This window comes from Bombina bombina, chromosome 1 (genome assembly GCF_027579735.1).
Source record: "Bombina bombina isolate aBomBom1 chromosome 1, aBomBom1.pri, whole genome shotgun sequence".
NCBI lineage: Eukaryota > Metazoa > Chordata > Amphibia > Anura > Bombinatoridae > Bombina > Bombina bombina.
The window spans coordinates 1,276,540,632-1,276,554,743 of record NC_069499.1 but is presented as its reverse complement, the minus strand read 5'-3'; the positions used below and the strand labels follow the sequence as shown (position 1 = coordinate 1,276,554,743).

Below are 14,112 nucleotides of genomic sequence, written 5' to 3'. Positions count from 1 at the left end.
GGGTAATATTTCTCCCCGATTGGGACTATATTGCAAAAATGGCGGATCCTCTCAGGAAGACTCATTCCCACGGGGCTGTATGACGAAACCTACAAGTACGAGTGCAATCATATGCAAACCTCACTGGATATCTGGAGCGGTAACTGCAACCAGGAACAGAGGTAACAATCCCTAAAGGCATTGGCTAACGGCATCATCTTGCATTTCACCAAGTCCATTATGCTCTCTGCGGACTTCTGAGTAACATTGGCTGCGGTGGAGGCCTGTTTGACTATTCCTGAACTGTTTAGTACATGATGGGTGGACATTTATGTTTGCTTACTGTTTCTCCGTTATATGCTAGTATTTTATAGTTTTACTCCTCAGTTTGTTTATTGTTCCCAACGATCATATATCACACTGTACATAACTCCAAATGGTATAGTGTAGAATGCAAATGTTTTTTTTTCTTTTTAATATCCAGTTACTTAAAGTTAATGATGACCTAGAACTGTTCTAAATTATTGTAAGTGGGATTGCATTTTGCTTGGCCTACAGTTAGTGTGCCCAGTAAACAGAAGAAGGCCCTGAAGACTCTTTTATTATCCAGCTGCTTTGATCTGTTATAATTTGTTAGCTGATTGAATACATGTAAGTTATATTATCTAAAGTGTTTATACGCCCGTTTCATTAGTTATTAATTTTACCTATACTACATTAACGTAAACGGTGCCCACCCGCTGATAAATGCGTGGAGACCTGCAACAAGATTATATTTAGCACAATCCTTGCCTCAACCATTTAGTTGTAGAATTATTGCAACCAGAATAGATCTTAATAGGTATTCGTTGAGTTTGCTGTATACAGATTTGCTCTGCATACTTGATTATATGCTATTGTATGTTGCTTGTTTATATGCACTGATGTTGATGCAGGGTCTTGGAATCGAGCCTTGGGCATGCTCAGTAGTTTGTCTCCATGTTAGCATGTGGTGCGTAGTACTCCTGTTGTGTCTTATACCTAAGTTCAAATATAAGTTTGTTATACAGATTAGCAACCACATTACAACTGCCCCTAATTTGTGTTGCTGTGCCCTCTTTAACTTTACTGCACTTTATAACTCATCCTGATAGAATGGTTAAACATCCAGGCTGACTACTACTAAGTAACCATAAGCTGCTATTATATACCTCTTTAATATTATATCTGGCTCTACCATGTTAAATATGGGTCACTGAATTGTGCCCCTTAAAACAGTTGGCTATTATGCACATCTTTTTTTAGTATTTTCCTGTCGTCTGGCATGGGGCCCGTGCCCCGTGCCCAGGGGACAGGATATATACTGATGTTTTTTTATGCCACAATACATCCTATTAACTCAGAAGCAGTTTTAGCCTTACGGCTTACCTAGAGGTTCCTTCCTGGCTGACCGCAACCTATTCTTGTTTTCACTGTACATATGGAATGGAGGTTACCTGTATATTTATTTGTATTCATGCCCATGTTGAACATATCTGTCCATATATTTTATAATTTTTAGGATAATTGCTGATAATATTAGTTGGGTTCTTCTATTTATATAACTCATTACTAGCAAGTTGGGGTCCAAAGGGCACCTCTAAGATTAAAGGAGAACCTTCCCATCTCTTAAACTTTATTTTATGCCTGCAGAAATGTATTTGTGATGTAACAGATCTGTATCTGTATGTAATGTTATCTTTTCAACCTCAAGCACTATCTTATGGTCTAAGAATGACTTATGCAACCTTCTAGCTTCCTCACTAAGACTAATTTTTCATTATATGCTTAATAAGACAAACTTAAAATTTCTGGCATTATTTAAACTTACCTTTAATTCTGTCCCATAATAATTTTGTTCTCCCAAATCCCATGGTATCTATATCTATTGACATGGTTTAAATGTAAATTCTCTCTAGTAAATCCTCTCTATATAAGAGTACAATTCTTTTTCTAGCTCCTGCAATTCCCGGCTCTTAAACCTCCACCTCCCCCCCCCCCCCCCACTGCCCATAAAATGAACCTCCTAGATTAGGAGGGCCACATATGCGGTTTCTCTTTTCCATACCGCAAACTTAACTACTCCCTTAGTATTTATTCTTGCATAATACCATAGTGTTGACTCTACCAACCCTACTTAGATTAGCAGGACTGATCAACATTATTTGCCAGCTGAGTCTATAATCTTTAAACATTTCTCAGTTGCCTTCCTTAAAGCTACTAGGATCAAGATAGGGCCCAAAAGTGTCCCAATGTGCCAGTTTGAAGGTTTCGCTACAGAGTCTATCTATAACTAAGGGAGTTTATATTTTATATTCTATACTTTATCAGTACCAAGGCAGGTGATACTTTCTCGTTTATATAAAGAAAAACTGAGGTTGATTTTGAGTACTACTTTACTACAAATGCAGTATTACAGTATGAATAATTCTATTTTTTTTTATTTTTTTCCTTTCTTATATAACCATCTCGCAATGTTATGTATTACAATGACCTTGTTGATTACTACCATCTGTTTTACGTTGGCTGTATACACAGCAATTTTGTACTGTCTTTTTTTTTTCAACCTCAATAAAAAACTATAAAGAAAAGAAAAAAAACCATTTAGAGATAATTCATTGTCACTATTGTCACTATTCACATCTAGATTTATGTAATATTAAGTTCATTTGCATTTTATGCTGAATTCAGTTCACCCAATATTCTGTTTATTTTGTTTATTTGTACATGCGATAACCACTTTAATATATAAGATGAATAGGTAGATTCTTTAAAACTTTTTTCAAACCTTTTTTAAGTAAAGCAAAATGTTTGAAAATCAGATTTTTTGAAAAATTCTTCTAAATTTAAATAGATTTATTTAGATGAAATTTAATTAATTATTCATCAGTTATTTTTAAATTAATTTAAAGAATGTTGTATTTATTGTGCTGATATGCTATTTTATGTTAAATATATTGGGGCCTAACTATCAATTTCCAAATGGAGCTTGACGGCCCGTGTTTCTGGCTAGTCTTCAGACTCGCCAGAAACACAAGGTATGGAGCAGCGGTCACAAAGACGATTGGGTTGATTGACACCCCCTGCTGGTGGCCCATTGGCCGCAAGTCTGCAGGGGGCGGTGTTGCACCAGCAGCTCTTGTGAGCTGCTGGTGCAATTCTGAATACGGAGAGCATATTGCTCTCCACATTCAGCGATGTCTTGCGGACCTGATCCGCACTGTCAGATCAGGTCCGCAAGACATTTGATAAATAGGCCCCATTGTGTTGACTCCAAATACTGTGTCCATTCACACATGTAACCGTCTCTTTAACACTATGAACAAGGTAAACAAGGAGAAAGGAGGAGTTAATAACCTCTCCTAAATAAAAGGTGAGATGAGGGCATTACAAATCCATCTTGAAAAAGGCTGCACCAGCTGAAATGCGTTGATCCTACTAATTGCACTCCTTGAGTGTTTGTTTCCAAGAACAGACTGTCACACAGAGCGCTCTGTACTATTGTCTTCAATTTGGAATTAAGACTCAAAGATGGCTATCACATCGGCACTGTAACACTGTTACAAACTTTCCATCATTTCTGCAACTTATACTGGGAACTGAAATTTAAATTAAAAGGATATACAGACCACCCGGCAATCCGAGATCCTGATTGGCTAAAGAACTGTCACGTGATCTTACACACGCCAACGAAACAGTAATTATAACATTACACTACGGGCTGTAACAACCGCACCAAAGGTAAATATACAGCACAGGCTGGTCAAGACGTGAAGTCCTTAAGAGAGCCATAAAGTACACGGAGAAACTAATCCTGAAATAGTTTTGAATTCCGGGTGAGTCATCTTTGCTTTTTTGATATAAGCACACAGTTGTCAAGTTAGAAGCCGATTGTTCCTTTTTTCATTCAACCTCATACTCACAGAATATGCAAATCTCCTTCTCAATGAGAAATAGAAACTTTGTTTTTATCGATATTTTACAACTTGCAATCCTAATTTTTATGGACATAAACTTACTCTGATGGACATATGAATTTTTTCTACATCAACTAAAATTTGCTTTACAATATTAAACATTTGAGTATCCAATACCACCTGTGGTTTTTTATATATTTGCTTTTTATGTTTCACATAAGTTTTATGCATTTTCCTTTTATGTGTTTTGTTTGTGATTAAATTTAATTACAATTTTATTTTTAGGGTTTCTTTTGTTTAAATTGCACTAAACAACGCACATCATATATATTTACACCTCCATTAGCAGCTTTCATTAGCACACCCTATTCTTTTTTGGGATTTTTAACTAACATCAGAGGTATTGTTCAGGAACTTACTTCTTTTAGGGTAGCATATATGCTATATTAACAGGTTTTGTTAGTCGTTTCATTTAGCTTTGTATGCTTTGGCAGTGGTACAGGGATTTTACGCTGATATCTAAAGAATTCATCTAGATTTCAGAACATGCCAGTCTCTACCTTGGTGGCTTAATCATCAGCTTATTATGCTGGGGCTTCTTTTGTTCATCCTACTTGATCTGTAATATTTACAGATTTAAGTCTTTTAGGATGGGGGACAGTCTGGGGGTCTCAGAGTGCAAGGGGTTTTTGGTTTCCTTAAAGGCAAGGTTTCCTATTATATTTTTTTTAACAATCAGAGCAATTCAGAGTTATCTTCTGTTGGAAAGGGAATCTTATCTCTGGTTTCAGCCACACTGTGTTTCTGCATTAGCATATGTCAATCATCAAGGGGGAACTCAGTTCCCTAGTCATAAAGGAAGGAGCGCAAATTCTTTCCTGGGCAGAAATCCTCTGTTGTTAAATTTCTGCTGTTCATTTTCCTGGAGTGAACAACTGGGAAACAGATTTTCTCAGTCATTAGTCCTTGCATCCAGGAGAGTAGTCTCTTCATCTGGATGTCTTCAATCAGATAGTAGATCTTTGGGGTCTCAAAGAAATAGATCTGATGGTCTCTCAGTTCAATCTCTAACTTTCCAGGTACTGGGCAAGGTCCATGGATCCTCAAGCAGTGTTTGTGGATGCTCTGTCAGTTCCATAGTCATTTTAACTAGCTTATGTTTTTTTCCTCCTCTGGTTCTTCTTCCCAGGGAGGATGCCAAAATCCCAATAGAGGGAGTTTCAGTGATTCTAATTGGTTGAGCTTGGTCTCTTAGCTTGATGGCATGGAGATTGAACAAATAGTTAGATGGTTCTCTGATTCTGTTATTAAGACTATGATACAGGTTTGTATGCCTGTGTCCAGGAAGATTTATTATAAGGTTTGGAGGACCTTTATTTCTTTGTGTAAGGATTATGGTTTTTCCTGGCATTTTTTTTAAGAATTCCTAGGATGTTGCCGTTTTTGTAGGATGGTTGGGATAAGAGTTTTTTTCCGACAGTTCTTTTGAAGGGTCAGATTTTTGCTCTTTCAGTTGTTTTCCTCTTGAAGTTTGCTAACCTTTCAGATGTTCATAGCTTTGTTTAGGCTTTGGCTAGAATTAAGCCTGTTGTTAAACCAAATTTCTCCTTCTTGGAGTTTTATCTTGGTTTTGAAGGTTTTACAGGATACTCCTTTCGAGCCTATGCATAATGGGTTTTTTTTCTTTTGCCTATTTCTTCTGCTAAAATGGTTTCTGAAATATCTGCCTTTTAATGTGATCTTCTTTATCTTTTTTTTTTTAAGGATAATGCAGTTTTTAGGACTAAATTTGTTTTCTTTCTTAGGGTTGTATCTAATGACTATATTAGATGGAAAATTGTTGTCCCTTCTTTGTGTCCTAATCTCTAAATTCTTCAGAGAGTTTTTGCATATTTTGGATGTTGTTAGAGCATTGAAATATTATGTTGACACTACTATAGTTTTCAGACAACTTTATAGTTTGTTTGCTCGCTTTTTTGGTTCCAGGAAAGGGCAGAAAGCTGCTGCTATTTCTTTGTCTTCTTGGTTGAGAAGGTTTTTTGTGGAGACATGTCGGCCTCCACCCTAACGGATTACTGCTCATTCTTCTAGATCAGTTGCCATTTCTTGGCCTTTTAAGAATGAGTCTTCAGTTGTCCAACTTTGCAAGGCAGCTGCTTGGTCTTCTTTGTATACTTTTACTAAATTCTACCATTTTTATGTTTTTGCTTCTTCTGATGTGGTCTTTGGTAGGAAAGTCCTTCAGGCAGTTGTCTCAGGAAGATTCATTTCCTGCTGGTTATTTTTTCATTGCATGGTTTTGCCCTTTTTTTTAGGTTTTTTTGGGTTGTGGATTTAGTTTTTCAGTGAAAAAAAAAAGTTTCTTAAAGGGACAGTCAAGTCCAAAAAAAACTGTAATTGTAATTTTCAACAACTTTCCAATTTACTTTTATCACCAATTTTGCTTTGTTCAATTGGTATTCTTAGTTGAAAGCTAAACCTAGGAGGTACATATGCTAATTTCTTAGACCTTGAAGACTGCCTCTAATCTGAATGCATTTAGACCACTAGAGGGCATTATTTCATGTGTTTCATAAAGATAAAATTGAGCTCATGCTGGAGTGCTGGAGTGAGCACTGATTGGCTAAAATGCAAGTCTGTCAAAAGAACTGAAATAAGGGGACAGTTTGCAGAAGCATAGATACAAGGTAATCACAGGGGCAAAAAATGTATTTCTAAAACAGTGTTGGTTATGCAAAACTGGGGAATGGGTAATAAAGGGATTATCTTTCTTTTTAAACAACAACAATTCTGGTGTTGACTGTCCCTTTAAATCCCACCCTTTATGTTTCATTACTCGTAGACTTTATTGTTGGGTATTAGTTCCCATGAGTAATGGATGGTGAACTCCCCCCAGCTGTATGAAATAAAATAATAATAATAATTTATGCTTACCTGATTAATTAATTTATTTCATGAGACCCTACCCTATGATTTTTCTGGTGTTGTTTTTTTCTTGAGTACATCTTATTTCCCTGCTCCTATTTTTTTGCTCTTATTTTTTTCTTACCTCCAAGAAAGAAAGACATTTCTCAGTTAAGCATAAATTATGTTTTTAATTGTTAACCAATAGGTTCACACCAGGCACAGGATATCATGAATTAGGCACTTTTCTATAGTTGTTTATGGCAGAAAGGTGAAGTTATGCTTAATGAATTTTGAACACAATCTTGCCTTCACAACAGGGACCCTTGACAGCCTCACAAGCAACTATGAATCTACCACATTGATTAGTATACAAAAGATGTATACACACCAAAATAATGACATTTTGACAGCTGTATGCCCAAAAGGGGTTCACATCAGATACAGAACCTGCATCCCCTATTATGCCAGATGCATTTTCAAATAAGATCTCAGGTCATATGCATCACCTCTGCAGACCAATAAAGCTGAGTACATCCCCAAATCAGAAATGATATAAGTGCATGACCCTGCATCCAGCTCTTGCCAAGAAAAATGCATGACCCCTGCTGCCCCCATCATGCAGATCTTTTTGGAAAAATTATATTTGATATCAGTGCATGGTCCCTGTACCTCTGTATTGCTACTGATGCATGTAGAAGCCTGAAAAAGGAGGTCAGGGAGAAGAGTACATGCAAGCCTCCTACTGACCACATTAGCACTAGTCATGTGGCTGCATCTGGTGGTGGCTTGTATGCTGGCACCCCTGATGATGTGACTAGGTTGTTGGTAAACCCCCTACTGTGACAGGCACCAGTGCATCTGTACCAACTGCACTGCATATTGTTCTGCCCATGGAGTTATTAAATCATAGAATGAAGTATAAATACCTTTTTATATGAAGCACTAAATAAACACTGGTTAGTTATTTTTTCATTTGATATATGATATAATCATTCACTGGCCTTGGATGTGTTAATGAAGCTTTCAAGATTCATACAGAGCATACCATTTTAGAAAAATGTCCAATGAATTTATATTATTTAATGTATCTCTTTCTCTTCTAATCTTTTGTTGAAACTTAACTCCTTTCCAAGAGAGTCTACTGAGGTAGGATAAGGCATGTGTATGTGCCTTGAGCAACATATACCATAAGTGTATGCAACAATGTTTGTAACAATGTTATACATATGATTATGAGCCTACCTCAGTATGCCCTATTGGAAAGAAGTGAAGTTTTAAGAAAGGATACCAAGAGAAAGAATTGTATTTGTCATATAGAAATTGTTCACTTTTTTAAATTGTAAAATTTTGAGTTTTATGTCCCTTTAATGCATAAGTCTTTCAGCATTTTTGTTTAATTTATTTGCAAATAAGCTCTTTAATTCTAATGCTGTTGAGGAGTATTAATCCATCAAATATTGTTTTATTTCAGGCCTTATCTTGATTGTTATCTTCACACGACTTTCCATTACATCTCCCAGGAAGAAAACGGGAAAATCTGACACTACTCCCTTGAAGTCTACAATCTAAACTGTGTATTGTGTCACAGTACTACAAATGTGCTGATCATTACCACACAAAGCATAACATGTGATTATATAGAAATGCCAGTGGCAGATCTCTTCTAATAAAACCACACTACATAAATTAACTCTGTTTATTTTACTGAAATTTTATACCAGTGCTTTGTTTTCCTTACTGTTTGCTCAAACCAATACTGCTTAACTCCTAGACGCCATTTGTAGTTCTATGCCGTTCTAACAGCGCTGGGCTTTAATGCCATTAGGACGGCATAGAACATCCTATCTTTTCTGGCGTGCTACACCCACCTCATTTTAGACAATAGGAAACCCGACTGGGTGCATGCCTAGCATCGTAGGCAGTCCCCCAAGATGCAATCCCATCCTTTTTTTTTTTCAATCAATTGATTAGATCGGAACTTCATTCCAATCGTAAACATTTGCCCCCAGCATGAAGGGGTTAAAGGAAATGCCATCAATAGGATCACTGATTACAAACATACTCACCATAGATTGGGTTACAGCCTATTTTTTATTCCAACCATAAATGATGGCTTTCTACACTCAGTCTTCTAAAGCAGCGATTTCTGTCCTGTATCTGGGACTGTCAAAGATAATTAGGATTGAAGGTAAAGTGTAGGCATTATTTAAAATATATAAATAAATTATTTATTTTTAAAAAAAATTAGAAAGCGTTAACATTTTTTTTACTTGTTTTAGGTTAAGTAAAGGCTGAAAGTGATATGATCCGTATCAAAATACATGTTTCTATTACTTGCACATTAGAAGACACCATGGAGTGTCACCTTGGTTTAAAGGGACAGTCTACTTAAAAATTGTTATTGTTTAAAAAGATAATGTCTTTATTACCCATTCCTCAGTTTTGCATAACAAACAATGTTATATTAATACAATTTTTACCTCTGTATCTGATTACCTTGTATCTAAGCCTCTGCAGACTGCCCCCTTATCTTAGTTCTTTTGACAGACTTGCATTTTAGCCAACCAGTGCGGACTCATAACTAACTACACAGGAGTGAGCACAATGTTATCTATACGACAAACCTTAACTAGCACTGCAAAAAAAATGTCAAAATGCACTGAGATAAGAGGCGGCCTTCAACAGTTTAGAAATCAGTTTGAGCCTACCTAGGTTCAGCTTTCAAAAAAGAATACCAAGAGAACAAAGCAAATTTGATGATAAAAGTAAATTGGAAATTCATTTAAAATTTCATGTCCTTTCTGAATCAGGAATGTTTCATTTTGATTTGACTGTTACTTTAAAAAACAACAAAACAAACCCAAATACATTTTTAGGGAAAATAAATCTTCATATTCTGCTGCTTTAAAGTGATTGAAAAACTAAATTTTCTGAATTTGAATAATAAATAAATAAATATTAACACATATGTTTGTGGACCATATCTATTGACAATTTCTCACATATAACTATTTTACCATAAATGTCCCTCTTTTAAAAGGATACAGAGCTTAAAAAGTTCTATAGCGTATATATGAAAGGGCAGCTATTAAACATGTTAAAAATATTCTGTGCATAAAAAGAAAAAGGTTAATTAGAATTTAAATTTCAGGTGAAACTTACAGGAAGTGCATGAGACTCTGTTGCTTACTGGTTCATAGGGACAACTACAACATAACAATGTTGGTTTATTCAGCACATGAACAAAAAACAAAGCTCTGTAATACACTTTAAAACACTTTTGTCACCCTGCAGGCGTACATCTAGGTAAGACTGAGAAGTGACTAGATACACAATGGGGAATATGTATCAAAGCGTCAACTATATTGCATTCGCGGGTGTCAATAAGCTCGCCTAACATCGCCAAACATTGTGGCCGTGGATCTGAATACGATCTCCATATTTATAAATAAAGCCGTCAAATACACACACACCAAGTACGGGGCGATGAGCATCGGACTGTTGTTAACTAACAGTCATCGATGACGCTGCTATTCGTGTTTTTCCTAACATTATTTATACCATTTCACTAAACGCTGCCACTATACTAAAATGCTTAACCCCAATCCCGCCACAGCCACAACCTTAACAAAGTTATTAACCCCTATTCTGTTGCTCCACGACACCGCTGCAACCTAAATAAACGTATTAACCCCATCCTGCCACTCCCCGACACCGTCGCAACCTAAATAAGCGTATTAACCCCTAAACCTTTGTCCTCCCACATCACCACTACTAACTAAACCTATTAACCCCTAATCAGTCAGCCCTCCACATCGCCAAAAACTAAAATAAGCTTTTAACCCCTAAACCTAACAACCCCTTAACTTTAAATTAAAATTACAAGATCCCTATCTTAATATAAATTAAAACGTACCTGTAGAATTTAAATAAACTAATTTTAAACTATTAACTTACCCTAACTATTATACTACAATTAAATTAAATTAAACTACCAATTAAATAAACTAAATAACATATTAAAAAAAACTAACCCTACTAAAATTATTTAAATACACAATAAAACCTTATTAAAAGTACTAAATTACAAAAAAAACAAACACGAAGTTACAACAAAAAACAAACACTAAATTATGAAAAATAACAAACCAAATTATCAAAAATAAAAAAATACACCTAATCTAATAGCCCTATCAAAATAAAAAAGCCCACCCCAAAATAAAAACCCTAGCCTACCATAAACTACCAATGGCCCTTTAAAAGGGCCTTTTGTGGGGCATTGCCCCAAAGATATCAGCTCTTTTACCTGTAAAAAAGAATACAAACACCCCCCAACAGTAAAACCCACCACTCAACCAAGCCACCAAATAAAAACCCTAACTCTAAAAAAAAACAAGCTACCCATTGCCCTGAAAAGGGCATTTGTATGGGCATTGCCCTTAAAAGGGCATTTAACTCTTTTACAATGCCCAGACCCTAATCTAAAAATAAAACCCACCCAAAAAACCCTTAAAAAAACCTAACACTAACCTTACAGCTCTTGAAGTTCCGCTTGAAGGATCCATCCAGCCAGGAAAGTCTTCATCCAGGCGGCAAGAAGTCTTCATCCAGAAGGCCTCTTCTATCTTCATTCAGCTGGCGCGGAGTGGGTCCATCCTGAGGACATCCGACACGGAGCTCCCTTTCTTACGGTCGCCGCCGTAAACTGAAGCTTCAATGCAAGGGACGTGATTAAAGATGGCGTCCTTTGCATTCCTATTGGCTGATTTGAGTGTTAAATTCAAATCAGCCAATAGGATGCTAGCTTCTGAAATCCTATTGGCTTTTTAAATCAGCCAATAGGATGAGAGCTACTGAAATTCTATTGATTTGAACAGCCAATAGAATTTCAGTAGCTCTCATCCAATTAGTGCTCCAAAAATTAACCAGAGATTAGATCTATGGTTCATTTTCTAAAAGTGCCCCAAATGCCATCAAAATAGAGGGCATTGTAGTTTTTTATTGAAAAAAATAAATAGATAATAAAAACAAAACTGCACTAGGCATAGGCATATACACATATTAGCACGTAAATATATATGTATATATTTATATACATATATATTTAAAAATGCTGCCCATCGCTGTGCTACTTACCCAATTCGCTGTGCGCAATGCTTCCTAGGAATGTGATAAACTTGTAATACCAGTGCACATTATCTCTGGTATTACAAAGTGCATGCAAGCAATATTTAGCACTCCACTTGTAATCTGGCCCTTAGTCAGACACTTGCAGGCAGTACAAAATTGTAATCCAAAGGATAGCTGAGGTCAAGCACAGGTTGACAGATATCTGGCAAAAGCAGTACAAAGCTATGACCTGGATAAGCAGAAGTCAGGCAGAAAAAGTAAGGCAACAATCTGTCAGATAACCGTACAGAACAGGATCCAGGGATCAAGGTGGAAAATAGGACAACAGCTAGGTCATACACATAGACAAGCTAAACTAAAGAGAGTACCCAGTAACAAACTCATAACAACGTACAAGACGTGTCTGACTAGTGTGTATAAGAATTAATTGCATATGATATGTTCCTTAAAAATAAAATAACCCATTGTATTCTTTTTAATTTTTTTAAAAGATGATTTATATATATTTCACTTACGTGGCTGATAAATAATAGGGTTTCTTCATTTATAAAGGTGAATGTCTTTTCCCAAAGTTTGAGAAACATCTTTGCTAAATTAACATGCAGGGAGGTCAACTAACTGGTCAAATAAATCTTGTTATATTTTATACATTTCTTCTCCAGTTTTAAGTGATTTTTCCATTCATTAGATGGACCATTTTCCATTTTTTGTTGCCAGTGCAGAGCTTTGTAGAAATATTTGTGCCTGGTTTCTCAATGCTGCAGAATTTGTTTATACTGTGCCACCCACTTGGCTGCCTGATACGTTAACAACTACAGTAACTTACAGTATATTTCTCAAAAATGAAGGGACAAAATTTGAAACTTATTTATAATTTATTTTATATACGCAGTTTTCCCAGCTTTTGAAAACATATCACTGTTTTGATTATGGTGTTAAGGACAATCATATATTTTGCATTTCACTGTTCCTACACTGACCAGGAATAAGTCTTTAAATGGAAATGGAAGTCAAAATTAAAATATTATAATTCAGAAAGTGTGTACAATAAAAAAATACTTTCCAATTTACTTCTGTTATCAAAACTGTGTTCTCTATTTCTTGGTTTTCTCTTTAAGAATTAGCTTATTTTCATGCCAGTATACCTAGGTAAGGTCATGACCTTTAACATACGTACATTGATGGCGATATCTATAAGATTGTTCCAATTATTATTGTGAACACTACTGCCCCCATATAGGGCTAGATTACGAGTGGAGAGCAAATTTGCGCTACCTTGGGCACTTTATCTGCACTCAACTTTTTTTACCATCACGTGCCCAGTTGGGCCTGTATTACATGTTGCAAATAAAACTTACATGTCGCAAATAAAACTCAGAAAAAAAGACTTTGCAAAGTATTCTCCCATAAGCCCCGATGTTCAAAACATCAACATTTTGAGACTTGCAAAGAAAAGGGGCGGGGTTGAGCAGCGCAGATCGTCAGCATTTTGCTATTTGAAGTATGCCTACACGGCGCAGACAGTACACTCACTGAAACTAAAAATAGTTTCCATATAGGCACACTCCAAATATTGCCGGTGGGACTTAAGTTGCACTACACCTACGCTAACTACCTCAGGCAATGTAGTCTAGCCAGCTAATAGCTGGCGAGACAAAACATGGCCTCAGCCCTCCTTGCAGTCTGTACTTCACTGATTCGAACATATCGCACTACTGGCGTTATATACAAATCAAAGTGCAGCCTTCTCCCACGAGCATGCCCCGCTAACTCCCCCTGAACACCTATACTTACATCACAGCTAAGCTACACTCACTCTAAGCTACCCCAGCTCTGCCTTGCTACCTCCCACCATCCGTCTACACCTACGTCAAACCTAACCTACACTCCCCCTGCTCCACCCAGCTAACTCCCCCTGACTGCCTTCATCTACATCACACCTAACCTACACACCCCTGGAATCCCCAGCCAAGTCCCTAATACCACCTACACTTACATAATGTCTATCCTACACTACCCTGGAACACCCCAGTTAACTCTCACATACTGCCTACTGTCTGAAAAATACCTGGCTATAATAAACTATACTTAACCCCTTAACGACCAAGGACGTACGCCACACGTCCTCAAAAAAAATGCAGTTAATGACCGAGGACATGTG

General features: G+C 36.6%; 1 protein-coding gene across 1 annotated transcript in view; it reads left to right on the top strand.

The window, feature by feature from the left end:
* Positions 1-8,511, top strand: part of CDH16 (cadherin 16) — a 577,454-nt gene extending 568,943 nt beyond the window's left edge. Inside the window, exon 17 of the mRNA XM_053719204.1 lies at positions 8,293-8,511. Within this exon, the coding sequence (XP_053575179.1) occupies positions 8,293-8,390 (98 nt within the window). The 3' untranslated portion in view covers positions 8,391-8,511. The remainder of the gene's footprint in view (positions 1-8,292) is intronic.
* The last annotated feature ends 5,601 nt before the right edge of the window (positions 8,512-14,112 follow it).